At 46.5% G+C, this 13,319-nt stretch overlaps 1 protein-coding gene, 1 non-coding gene and 1 pseudogene across 4 annotated transcripts in view; 2 read left to right on the top strand and 1 right to left on the bottom strand.

Moving 5' to 3' along the window:
* The first annotated feature begins 35 nt into the window (after positions 1-35).
* LOC143837688 (SCAN domain-containing protein 3 pseudogene) lies at positions 36-11,252 on the top strand (annotated as a pseudogene). Of its 2 annotated transcripts, none has more exons than XR_013231054.1 (2): positions 36-194; positions 9,505-11,252. The product of XR_013231054.1 is annotated as an SCAN domain-containing protein 3 pseudogene, transcript variant X1 (transcript). The 2 variants fall into 2 exon arrangements; XR_013231055.1 differs by lacking the exon at positions 36-194 and adding an exon at positions 358-665.
* On the top strand, positions 503-645 carry LOC143839214 (U11 spliceosomal RNA). The gene has a single exon (XR_013231669.1). It is a non-coding gene; the product is annotated as a U11 spliceosomal RNA (small nuclear RNA).
* LOC143837687 (discoidin, CUB and LCCL domain-containing protein 1-like) overlaps positions 2,119-13,319 on the bottom strand; it is a 36,475-nt gene continuing 25,274 nt past the window's right edge. The window contains exons 11-15 of the mRNA XM_077337771.1: positions 12,459-12,551; positions 8,270-8,360; positions 6,659-6,696; positions 4,668-4,790; positions 2,119-3,167 (exon numbers count right to left, since the gene is read on the bottom strand). Of these exons, the coding sequence (XP_077193886.1) occupies positions 2,722-3,167; positions 4,668-4,790; positions 6,659-6,696; positions 8,270-8,360; positions 12,459-12,551 (791 nt within the window). The 3' untranslated portion in view covers positions 2,119-2,721. The remainder of the gene's footprint in view (positions 3,168-4,667; positions 4,791-6,658; positions 6,697-8,269; positions 8,361-12,458; positions 12,552-13,319) is intronic.

Consider the following 13,319-nt stretch of genomic DNA (forward strand, 5'->3'; position numbering starts at 1 on the left):
GCGCCCAAGCAGCCCACCAATCAGGTGCCCCCTCGCTTTCTCACGGGAGCCTTGAGAGTAAACTGCGCATGTGCTCAGCTGAGGGTTTCGTCAGTGGACGGTATCCTTCTCTCTCTTTTGCGCCTTCTGTGTCTGAAAGCTGCGCAGTTTATATCTGCTCGTCCCGCTTCAGCTTCCTGAAGAGACTCCTCCAGGTAAGTGTTTATAATATATATATCACAAGGGCATCTCCAGCCTTCGTCCCACCCCGTCTTTTTCTCTCTCCATAAAGTAGGCTGGCCGCCACCCACAATGCCATGCGGTATTTGCATATTGCTTGTCGTGGGGTGTCCACGGTTCTCATCGCTCTGCAGAGTCAATTTTTTGTCAGGAAAATGGGCAATATAGGGCAAGGGGCTTCTAGGGACTCTGGGCGTTTCGTCCGGCTCGCGACGGGAGGGTCGCCATGACCTTGTCGAATCGCGTAGACAGCCTGGCGGACCCTCCGCCCAGCGGAGCGGTTAAAAAGGGCTTCTGCTGTGAGTAGCACACAGAAGGGGGTGGCTGCGGCTTTCTCTCTTTCTGTGCGGAATCGCTATCAAGAGATTTCGGAAGCATAATTTTTAGAGGATGGGGTAGCTGGTAATCGCTTGTTCTGGCTCCCCTGCTTTGCTGTGTTTACAAAGGTAAGAATTTTGTCTTGTTTTTCTATAAAGCTCACATGCTGAGTTGTTCTGCTACTTCAAGCTCAGAGGCAACATCCCTGTGTCCTTTTTGTATTAGTTTTGATCCTTTGAAACTTGTTTCCTACCTGGACTTTTCCAAACCTTGTAAATTGGTTTTGTAGATTAGATCCTGTCACACTTGGATGCACTATCGCAAGCAGTTAGCCTGATATAACTTTTCTATCACTTCTGCAGTAGTGCAAATCACATCCACTGGGATTGGAGGGTTCAAAGCTCAAAGCCACCGCCTGGCACAAAGTTACCCAGCAAGCTTCCATGGCTCAGGGGTGGATTTGAACCCAAGTCTCCCAGATCCTAGTCCAGCCTTTCTCAACCTTTTTACCACTGAGAACCCCCTGAAATGTTCTTTAGGCTTTGAGAATACAGTACAGAATATGGTTATGAAACATAGCTATGTACATGCCCACCCAGGGCCCTTCCCCTTCCAACCCTGTCCAGGCTCATCATTTGGGGGGGACATATATGGTCATACCACCTGATAAATATTTAACATTTAAAAACATATTAAAAATTAACTAACTCCCACCCGTTCAGTGACAGATCCGAGAAAATAAAGAAACCCCATGGTTTCATGAAACCCTGTCCTAGTCCATCACTCGAACTCTGGGTCTGTCTCTCTGAATAAAAGTACAGTCTTCTGACATTACAGCATTCTAAATCTACAGACCAAAGAGTGTCACTCTGATGAGGGGTTTGCACTTAGAATCATAGAGTTGGAAGGGGCCATACAGGCCATCTAGTCCAACCCTAGCTGAGATGCAGTGGTGTTTCTGTGATCTTGCCACTCAAACATTCCTCCTCTGTATGTTCTTTTCCTCATCTTCTGTATTAACTTTGCTTTTGCAGGTGGGTGATGCGTTTCTGAATGTAAATTTCAGGTTTTGTGAAAGCTTTGCCCCCCCCCCCCCATGGCATAAAGTTTTGGGTTGTTTTTATAATCTTTAAACAATCTCCCATAAAAGTCATTACTTCCATAAATGTATGGAAATCAATATGTGATCCACTTTGGTATGCAGTACTTACTGAGGGAAAACATGGCTATCCCGGTCCCTCCCTGCCTTCATGATGGATACGGAATGAGTGTTTCGTTCCAAAATCTTCTTGTGAATTCCTGTTGTCTGCTCAGAATTCTTGCTCTTCCTCCAAGTCACTCAGAGTGGCATCTTTAGGGTTTACCCAATTTCAGAACAACCCTGGGAGGCTGGGATTTGAACCTGGCTCTCTTCCGTTCTAGTCTGGCACCCTAACTGATGGACTGTTTTATCAATGTGGCCAAAAAAAAGTCAAAGTGAGTGCCTTTTTTGACATGGAGCAATGAGGAATATTCACTGTTGACTCTGAAAGCTAATTGAACCATGGGGGAATCTTGGCAACAACAGGCAGTGGAGAAAAAGGTTTGACTTGGTTTGCGAAATGCCTTCAAGTTTTTAATAAGTGAATGTGGGCATTAGTAAATGTCACCGGACTTATTTTCTTCCTTATTGGAAGCACATTTTTATTAGCAAGGTAAGAAGATAAAGTGATATATATGATCCCCCCCAGTACAATCATAAATATGTTTACTCAGAGGTATGTCTCACTGAATTCAATGGGACAGAGTGCAATTCTAGGGACACATTCCTGTGAGTAAGCCCTGATGGATAACATGGTTTTGTTTCAGAGTAGAACTGCTTAGGACTGGATTCCTGCAGCTCCACTTGGAGGCATTTATTAAATTAAAGGGTGTAAGTGAGAAATCCCAACCAAATCCATCAAGGTTTCAAGATGAAGACTCTGCAGAAGCTGAGCTTAGATGCCCGGAGACCCTTGACTTATTCCCCTCTGCTGGTGAGAGAGACAGCCCTTGGTCAGAGGCCACGAGTGGTGCTCCTTGGCCCAGTCCCCCTTTCTAAGCAGCCTGGGCACGAGTCCTCTTTCTGTGTGGGGCACTGGGTCTTGTGCTAAACACGTGTAAGGGAGGAGTCTGTGACCCAGATGGAGCATCATCGCCAAGAGGTCATTGGGGGGACACTTCTTTTGAGCCCAGAGTCCGATCACCGTGGAGTTCCCTGTGGGTAGTTGTGGCCATGCCCCCCAGCATGCCTGCTGTACCATCTGGTTTCTCAGCATTCCGCTGAGCAGGGGAGTCATATTGTATCTGATGCTCAGGGCACCCTGGTGAGTCTGAAGACCCTAGCTGGCTTTGGGCGGGAGGAATGACTTTGACGATGCAGATATTCTTCCGGAAAGCGGCCCCCTCTGGCTCAGTGGGCTGTTCTACGAATGGCGTGGCGTATTCCGGCTCTGGGGGCAACAGTTCAGCATACTCATGGTACTTCCCTGGTACGTCATAGTGATTCACCACTAGGGGGAGCGTGTAGCCTTCATCTGGGTCAGGCTTGAATGTGGATGGTGCCGGCTGGCTGGCGGGACTGACTTGGACCACATCTGGCTCAGCATATTCTGCAAAGGGGAAAAATGAACTCCCTGAGACAAGAAGAGACTCACAGACAAGGTTATAGAGGTAGCTCTGTCAGTTCTGATAAAAAAACCCTGCTCTATCTTGTACATTTTTGTACCGCCTTCCTCCAAGGAGCTTAGGGGTGGTTTATGTGGCTTTGCCTTCCAACATTTTAGCCTCACAACCACCCTGCGAAGTAGAGTTGAGAGTGATGACTGGCCAAAACAAGCTTCATAACAGGGTAGGGATTTAAACCAGGATTCTTATCCAGCAGTCTCACTACTAACAGCATGCTGGTATTCAGGGGTTTCCTGCCTGTGGTGATGCAAGTCGCATTAAGTTGCCCAATCTAACAACAACTGGTAGGCTTGTCTCTCTTGATGACTTCAGAGGCAGTGAAGTGTAGTGGTTACAGTAGCAAGTTGGGCTCTGGGAGACCCAGGTTCCAATCCTCACTCTTCCATGGAAGCTTGCTGGGATCCCTTGTTACCATTATTCTCTCAGAGCTACAGTCCATTTATATGATTCCCCTCCTTTTAATCTTCATAATAACTCTGGTAGGTAAGTAAGGCTGAGATAAGCCTGTCCAGTGAGTGATGTCTGTTTCTGGTCTTCCCAATCCTATACCACACTGCCTCTCTGCAGCAATTTGAACTGGAATGTTTGTTCATGAACTTGGTTGGGGGTTCTATGAGATTGCCACCTGGATATTCCCCTAAAGCCCCTTCCCCAGCTTCCTGATTCTTGCTCATGGTCTGAATGGCATAGCTACCAGCTGCCCCAAGATGCAGGTGCCTGCTAACCCCTTTCCAGGCCCCTTTTCCTACCCCACCCATCCCATCTTGCTCACAAGCCTAGAAATAAATCAGAAAAGAAAATCAATGGCCCAAGTGTTTGTACCCATCTGCATGGAACAAGTGGAGCCAATTTGCTGCACTGGAGCTGTCCTTAGAAGACAGGGCTTCTTCTGGACAATGGACAGCATTGGCCTGAGCTTAATTTATGGGCAAACCAACCCTGATGCTCAGAATTAACCTTTTGTCTGTTTCATAGAGAGGAACAAACAAGCCATTCAAGATAGGCCTTTGGAGCTGGACCCCTCATTTCCCTCGTGCTGCATCTTGGGAGACCGGCGATGTATTCCTGATCCTGAGGCTTGTAAATACACAGAGATAGTCCTGGGTTCTCTTGTTTCCACTCAATGCGTTTTGTTTTGCCGCTGAATGGAGTAAGGAGTCTCTATTTCCACTGAATAACTTTTGCTTTCATTGACCGTTGACACATTAGGAAATTACGTAAAATGAACAGAGGGAGGGGCTTCATTTCTATACCAGCTAAATAAATCTTCATGTGTTTGGGAGATTGTTTACAAACACTTCTGCTTAAATAAATGAGTTGGCCTTGCAGGTGTCACCGGACTCTTTCCGGACTGCACCGGATGAACACGGCTGCTCTTCTTGAATTTGTTCACTTTTAGCTCTCCTAGCCCAGTGGTGACCTACCTGGTGATAGAGCTCCACTGAGGTCTGCTGAGGTCCCTACCCCAGAGAACAAGGCCATTTCTGAGGTGGGCAGTGGCAGGCTATATCCGGAACAGATCTGGTTAGCCGCTGGTGTTGCGTAGCCTACAGCAGAATTAAAGGTTGGCAGGAGAAATCAATGAAAAGTCTGCAGCAGTTGCACTTTGAGGGAGAAAAGAGTCTTCTAGAGCAGTGGTCCCCAACCCGCGGGCTGCGGCCCGGTGCCAGGCCGCGAATCCCTCTCCCCGCCCCCCCCCCGCAGTAAAAAACTTCCCAGGACGCAAGCTTGCGGCCCGGGAAGCTTCTTACTGCGGGAGGGGGAGGAGAGGGAATCAGGGCCGCGCATGCGCCATGCGCTGCCGAAATCACACATGCGCGAAAGTGCCACACATGCATTATTTCGGTCGCGCATGGTGCATGCGCGGCCCAGCCGCACATGCGCAATGCGCGGGCGGGCAGTTGCCCTGCCGATCCCCAGCCTCAAAAAGGTTGGGGACCACTGTTCTAGAGTATTGGTTGCAGTATTTATAGTGACACACACATGAATATACACAATTATACTGAATTGGACTATGGATCCATCAAGGTCTGTACTGTGGTGGGAAAGAACTTCCACATCACCTCCTACTCAATATTTTGAACTGGAGATGCCAGAAATTGAGCCTGGGATCTTTTGCATGCCAAGTAAATGTTGTACAACACTCCCTGCCAATTGGTTTCAAGTCAGTGTCAAGAACTTCACTGTGAATGACAACCTCCTCCCAGGGGGTAGAAATAACGAGAAAATCCATCTGAGTGCCAGAACTTGTTAAGAACAAATAGTCTTAAAGATTTGTTCTTTGTGGAGAGTGCACAAGGCCATTGCCTGGAAGGCCCTATGGCTGGTGATTCCTACCTCAAACCAGCCACTGGCACAGAAACTAGAAGATAGGTAAGCTGTGAGTCTCCCTGTGGTGCAGGCCTCATGCCAGGGAGATCCTGTCCCTCTATCATCTGTGCAGCTTCTGAACTCCCAGCCCAGGAAAAGGACAAGCTGGCCACCCTGCTTGTCCTCTCAGTGTGCTGGCAATCTCACACTCTCTCTCTTTCCTGATCTGCTGTGCCTCAGGTGGAAGAGAGAGTAGTAAGGCAGAGAGGGAAGCCATTCCCCACCCCCCAGAAACAGAGGTGGGGAGAGACAACCCTACCTTCTGAGAAGTACTCTGAGGGAAGCAGAAAGGGAATTCTTATACATTTAATAATCACTCTGTGTGTGTGCACGTGTGTGTGTGTGTGTGTGTGTTTGGAGTGGTACACACGGTATACAGTAGTAACATGGTGCTAATTGTGAATCTGAATCTCTATGAACCACAAAGTGAGAGTACCACTGAGACAGATAGAAAACTTACAGGAAATTAATGGGAAGTGCACATCATTGCTGTGATATTGAAGAAGAGAAGTTTAAACTCTTCTGCCTGAACACTCTCAAATCGCTCCCTGCCCTCTTTTAAGCACCAGGAGACAAAAAAGGTGAGGTTTTCTTCCACTGGATTTTAAAGCAGCCCAGGAAAGAGACATTTTTGGTCATAGAAATAGTGTGACTGAAAAGCCCCCTCCCCAGAGCCAGTTTGGTGTAGTGGTTAGGAGTGCAGACTTCTAATCTGGCATACCAGGTTCGATTCTGCGCTCCCCCACATGCAGCCAGCTGGTGACCTTGGGCTCGCCACGGCAATGATAAAACTGTTCTGACCGAGCAGTGATATCAGCGCTCTCTCAGCCTCATCCACCCCACAGGGTGTCTGTTGTGGGGAGAGGAATGGGAAGGTGACTGTAAGCGGCTTTGAGCCTCCTTCGGGTAAGGAAAAGTGGCATATAAGAACCAACTCTTCTTCTTCTGGTCCTGATCTATATTCCCCCTCTTTCCACAGTCACTGTGAATGGCCAGATTTCCCATTTGTTGGTTGAGGTCCCATTGGTGTTGTTGGATGGTTTACCTTTCATGAGGCCACAGTCCTGATCAACTGTTGTCTTCCTGCCAAAAAAAACAAATATTTTATTTTTATTGTATGGGAGGGCAGTATATAAATAAAATAATAATAATATACCGGCTTTTCATGGTGGGCTCAGGGTAGTTAACAGCAAAGTTTAGAACAATCATAATAAAACATTTTTCCACCAATAAAATAATAAAAATTGCCTCCTTTAAAAAATTGACCCTATGAGTTCCAGATGCTATTCTTCTGGCCTCACCCATAGGCCTGGTGGAATTGTTTGAGATCACAGACGGCCCTGATTTCCTCAGGTAGCATGTTTCACCAGTCTGGGCCCAGAGCTGAAAAGACCCTGGTTCTGGTCAAGGCCAGTTTTATCTCCTTGGGGACGGGGGGCCCTGAGCAGATTTTGGCTGCTAGATCCAAGGGAGAGAGAAGACCCAAGTGGATTGTTACACAAAGGATTCAGAAACCCCCTTCCCTTTCCCCACTCGGTGCAAGAATACAACACAGTTTTGTGGACTACTCTAAAGAAAAAGTTGGAAACAACTTTTAAATTTCAGTGTGCAGAAATCCACAGGGCTATGGAGTGACACCCAAACAGTTTGCACCAGGAGTGCAACGAAACAGTTGACATCTTGTGCACCCTTGGGACACGGACATGCAGTGTGTTCCTCAGTGGCTTCCCAGTGGTTCCTGCAAACTTATTTTTAAACGGGATGGTGGTGAGAAGCTTCATGGAGGCAACTGCGGACCGTGTCTAGTGTGACATGGTCTCAGACGGTATGCATTCCATCCCAAATGCCGCAGTGTCTTCTTTCTATGCTGCACTGTCCATCTCTACCTGCAGAGGTGAGGTGGGTAGCAATCAGTGTTTTCTCAGTGCTGACACCCTGCCTTTGGAATGCTCTCGCACTGAAAACTCACTTGATGCCTGCTTTGCCGTCCTTTAGTTACAAGACCAATGTGTTTTTTATTCAGGCTTTTAACTGGAGGGATTCTCTCTCTTTGTAAGCTGCTTTATGGCCTGTGTCTAGCCCAAGGACTGTTTGGAGGATACTGTTTTAGGCTATTGGAGTAGCGGTTAAGAGTGGCAGCCTCTAATCTGGAAACCAGGTTTGATTCCCCGCCCATTGGGTTAGGCACAGGTCTCTCAGTCCCACTTACCTCACAGGGTGTCTGCTGTGGGAAAAGAAAGGGAAGGCATTTGTAAGCCGTTTTGAGACTCCTTCAGGTGGTATAAAAGGGTATAAAAGCCAATGGTGCTTCTTTCGTGCTGTTTTTATATTCCCCTGTTCTTAGGGCTTGTTTTCACATTATTTCAAAATAATTTTATTGTACTTTTACTTTGTGAGTTGCCTCGAGCAAGTCTATCTAGAGATGGGACATAAACTATCTAGAGACAGGACATAAAAAGTAAATAGCCTGTGTATGGAGGCTTTTTGGGTTGAATCCTTCTTTGCTCCAAATTTGGTATTCCTTTTGTGCTCGTATCAACAGGAGATTCTAGGAAGGATACACAGTGTTCCTTGTGAGAAATAGTTCCTGCCAAAGTTAGGTTTGGAGGAGATCCTCTTTACAACAGCTGGCTCAAGAAAGGGAAAATTTACTTACCTCTTCTTCAGGCAGAGGAAAGCTAACAGCAGTAGGGCAGAGAAGAGGAGCACAAAGCCCCCGGTCAGCAACATCACCAGTAGTGGAGGACCTGGGTAAGAAGGGAGGCATCAGAAAAATGGAAGATCCTAGATTTCTGCTCTGGGTCATTAAAGTAGCACTCAGCAAATAGGAATTAAGCCTAATATTAAGGAGTTGGCTGATGGCCTATTGGACACAGGTCTCATTAATTCTATGCTTTTGTGTATCAACTCTGTATATCAAGTTGCTTGTCTGGAATGCTGTTCTGACAACCTGAGCCAGCTGGGAAGGGTGGGATATAAAAATAAAATTATTATTAATCATTTATTTTTACTAGGGGAGCAATCAGAGGTTGCATTGCAAAAGTGGTAGGCAGTAGTGGACATTGGAAACCATGGTGACTGGGTCATGGAACAATTTTAAAATGCCTAAGAATGTAAAATGAGGAACATTGCTCGGTTTGTAAAACATGCATGGTTTTCACAGATTTGTATTCAGGTGTTTATTAGTTTTGCTTATTTATATATATACTAGTAATCAAGCCCGCTGTACTCACAATACAGCGGGCGCTAGGCAAGGGAGCCCCCAGCGTGGCTGCCGGGGGCTCCTGGCCGGCGGCCTGACGTGTCAGGCTGGCGGCCAGGGAGCAACTCATCCCGGACAGAGCCCGCCCTAACTCCTCCCCCTAAGCCCTTACGGCTTTATTTAGTCGGGCGCCGCAGGCGAGGTTAGGATTATAGATCAGACCAACCAGATTTATGTATTGCATGTTCTACTTCCCAAAAGTCATTTGAAATGCTTTTATACATTAAAGTAAAACACAAAAAGTCATGGAACTCTTACTTATTTACAGGTGGTCAGGTATATGACACCTACAAACAAATGTGCAGTTGTAGAACACCCCTTTTTAAGTGTAGTTACATTCCCCTTGAAATCAATGGGCTTAAGTAGGTTTAAACTCTACTTTCAATGGCTTTTCCAGGGCCCATGCATTACTAATTCTTGAGTTTTTGAACATACATTAACTCTGAGTAGGTTTGATGTGTGTAAAGCATCTGTTTGCCTTTTATGATAGTAAAAAAAAAGCCTTGGACAACACTTCTAAACTTTGAAATGCCCCTAATGCATCTTGGGTCCTGCTCCTGATATAGCTTCTCCTGGGCTCTATGGCCCTGTTGCCTATCTGTCTCACACATTTTTTCTATATTTTATAGTGGCAGCAAAAAGTGTAGCGGCGGCCTTGAAAGTGACACTCTCAAGTAAAATGAGTAAGGAACAGATGTCTTTGCCATGTTTCCTTGCGAAGGGGAAAAGGCCGAGTGAAGAGACAGGAGAAGAGCCCACTTCCAAAGAAAAGAAAGCTTTTAAGAGACAATACCAGGAGTCCACCACATCAGTAAATGTCAGTGCACTGAGAGCGTCGTACTTGGTTGCTAACCGTATTGCTAAGACTAAAATGCCATTCACTATTGGTGAGGAATTGATCTTGCCTGCCGCTGTAAACTTTTGCCGTGAACTTCTAGGAGAGGCTGCTGTTAAAAAGATCGCACAGGTGCCTCTGTCGGCTAACACAGTGAGTCAGTGCATTGAAGAAATAGCCAAAGACATTGAGACGCAATTGTTGGAGAGGATTAATAAATCACCGTGGTACGCCCTCCAGGTTGACGAATCTACAGATGGTGACAACAAGGCAATACTACTTGTGTATGTGCGATATCTTTATCAGGGGGATGTGCATGAGGATATGTTATGTGCGCTATCATTGCCAACCAACACCACCGCCGCAGAACTGTTCAAGTCGCTGGATGGTTTTGTATCAGGGAAACTGAAATGGTCCTCTTGTGTTGGCATCTGCACAGACGGAGCTGCTGCCACGACCGGACGGCTGTCTGGTTTAACAGCTCGAATTAAGGCAGTTGCCCCTGAATGCGAATCTACACATGGTATCATTCACAGGGAAATGCTGGCAAGCCGAAAAATGGCACCAGAATTGAACAGCGTATTGAATGATATTGTTAAAATCATTAATGAAGTCAAAGCACAAGCCTTTAACTCATGCCTGTTTGAGCAACTTTGTGAGGAGATGGATGCAGATTACAGACGCCTTCTCTTATATACAGAAATGAGATGGTTATCCCGAGGGAAATCGCTGGCCAGAGTGTTTGAATTACGAGAGCCTCTGCAAAGATTTCTCTCAGAAAAGAAGTCACCGCTGGCAGCAAATTTCAGTGACAAGGAATGGGTCGCCAAACTGGCTTACCTGTGCGACATATTCAACCTGCTCAATGAACTCAATCTGTCACTTCAAGGAAAAATGACAACTGTCTTCAAGTTGGCAGATAAAGTAGCAGCGTTTAAAGCCAAATTGGATATGTGGGGACGGCGCGTGAACAGGGGCATATTGGACCCGTTTCCAACATTAGCAGGGATTTTGGATGAGGCTGAGCCTGAGCCTTCATTCTCCCAGCTGGTGCACGATCACCTGGCTTTGCTTTTAAAGGAGTTTGAGCGCTACTTCCCAACCACAAAAGACCCACGAACTGGCAAAGAATGGATTCGCAACCCATTTGTCAACAAACCAGATGAATCTAGCTTGTCTGTACAGGAAGAAGATCAATTGCTGGAGGTTGCCAATGACGGGGGCCTTAAAGGTACGCTTAAGACAACAACTCTGCCGGTGTTCTGGATTAAAGCCATGGCAGAATACCCTGTGATCGCCACCAGAGCACTGAAAGCCCTGTTGCCATTTCCGACATCCCATCTGTGTGAAGCGGGGTTTTCTGCAGTGATAGCCATCCAAAGAAAACAACGGAGTAGACTGGACATAAGCAAGACCCTTCGGGTGTCCTTGTCTCCCATCACTCCTAGATGGGACTGTCTAGTTGCCGAGAAACAAGCTCAGGGCTCCCACTGATTTGTTATTGTGAGTTAAAATTTTCATGAAAATAAAATGTTCTTTATATTTGTTTTTGTGGCACATCTATATCTTATTTTGAAGGGATGTTTAAACATTACCATAGCGACCAGAGTCGGAGAGCGTTAGGACAGTGGTTGAGAGGAGAGGACTACCCCCTCCCCGGCCTCAGTAAAATTGTCAGGTGTTGACCGATCCCCAGTGATAAAAAGGTTGGGGACCACTGCATAGGGATGCTAGTAATCCAAGTGCTTCCCAGGGAAATGACCAATGGGAAATAGAAATAAATCCTGCCAAAGAGGAAGGGGTGCTCATTGGTGCGTGTTTAATTAGGCACAGGAGATCGCATTGCCTTTGTGAGCAAGATGCTGTCACAGGGTTGTAGCATAGGTGTTCCCTCCCATGCCCTGTGCTTGTGAATTGCGATACACTGAACAGTTTTCAGACTTTGCACGTTTGAGGTGTCATACCTAAATAATTTAAAAATCCACAATCAAAACTGAAACATGACCAGGTTTTGTAAATAATAACATTAAATTACCTATATACTGTTAGCCATGTGTGGCTCGTAATCTGCAGATCAGGGCCACATGGAGGCTAAAGAGATTTCTTTCTGCAGACTAGTCACTCTTTAGGTTTGCGGAAAAATCTGAAAATTTCTGTGTGTGTACACATACTCATAAACTCAGGGAGTTTAAATATCTCCCAAAGTGAAGTGGTATTCTCTGTGCAAGTGCAGAAAAGCACTTCCCTTAGGCAGTCAGTGCGGGTCAAAGGAGCTGTGCTGTGTTCAGCCGTGACAACATAGCCAGGGCATCCTTGTTGGGGCAAGGGGTGGGAGCTCCAGCCTGGCCGTGGCAGTGGAGGATGTGGCTGTTGCTGGCACTGGCCAACAGAACACTGGCAGCTGTTCCAAACCTGCTGCAGGGCTCAATAGAAGGGAGTGGAGCCTGGAGCTGTTTGGTGATAGGGAAGGATGGGATTTCCCCCTGCCCCAGTCCTTAAGGAGGGAATGGGATCCCCTCCCCACAAGTATCCTTCAGGTACCCTGATCCTGGGCCATGTAGGATTGTTAGGACATGTTGACCATTTGTGCAAGAGGTTTTTGGCATGCATTTGTATGCTCTGGGTATAGGGTAGGGTGCCTGTTAAGAGTCTGCTGCTGCCTGAGAATTGCAACATAGGAAGCAGGTGAGAAGGCAGAACCAGCACTCTTGCTCTGACCACTAGAAAAAGAATTTGGGAAGCACTCACCTGTTTTCTCAGAATTTATTACGATTCCAGAGTTTGTAGTGAAAATGGCTGGAGTGCTGGTCAGAATGGGGAGCTCCTTGGGGCCACTGTGGACTGCAAAAAAGGGGATTTCTTAACATGTTCCATCAGCCAAAATGCATATTTGTATGACAAATGCCTCTTCTGCATTACCAAGCATAACTACCCCTGAGCCAGGTGATTTCAGTCTCATATGAAAGCTTCTGAAGAATCCTTTGTGACTCAAAATGAGACCTATCCTCTTCCTGTCTTTCAGATTACCCCCCATCTCTTTTTATGGTTTAGGTGAGGGGTTCCCACTCTTGGGATTCTGTTGTGAGTACAAAGACAAAACAGTGGGATGTTCCACAAAATATTAAGGGATTCCAAGTCAAATATCCTCCTATGTCGAAGGCAGCTGTTTTCCATACAGATGCTCCCTGTGGACACAAGAATGATACCTTGTGAGCTCTTTTGAAGAGTCTCCTTGGCCAGTGAAGTGAAGGAAAGTCAGATGTTCCAAACATCAGGAGAAGAGATGTTTTGAGGATAAAGCAGGTGGCTGCCATATGCCCTTGAATACCACAATGGGAATTGCAGGTTCAGATTAACTCATAAGACTCCAGATTTTTGAGACATGTAAACAAGATGCCCTACAGTGGCCCTTCCATGAAGTACATCAATCAAATCTCATCGTCCTCTATTTTGACATACATGAGCTCTAACATAAAATTTGCTCTGTGGCCAGAAAGTCAGGATGAAAAGAAGCTAGAGAGTTAGTGCTCCGCTACTTTCATCCAGCCAGGAAATGGAAGATCCTGTAGGGCAGCGGTCGGCAACCTTTTGGCTGCTGCGGCCCACTGC

The sequence above is a fragment of the Paroedura picta genome, chromosome 5 (genome assembly GCF_049243985.1).
Source record: "Paroedura picta isolate Pp20150507F chromosome 5, Ppicta_v3.0, whole genome shotgun sequence".
Classification (NCBI taxonomy): domain Eukaryota; kingdom Metazoa; phylum Chordata; class Lepidosauria; order Squamata; family Gekkonidae; genus Paroedura; species Paroedura picta.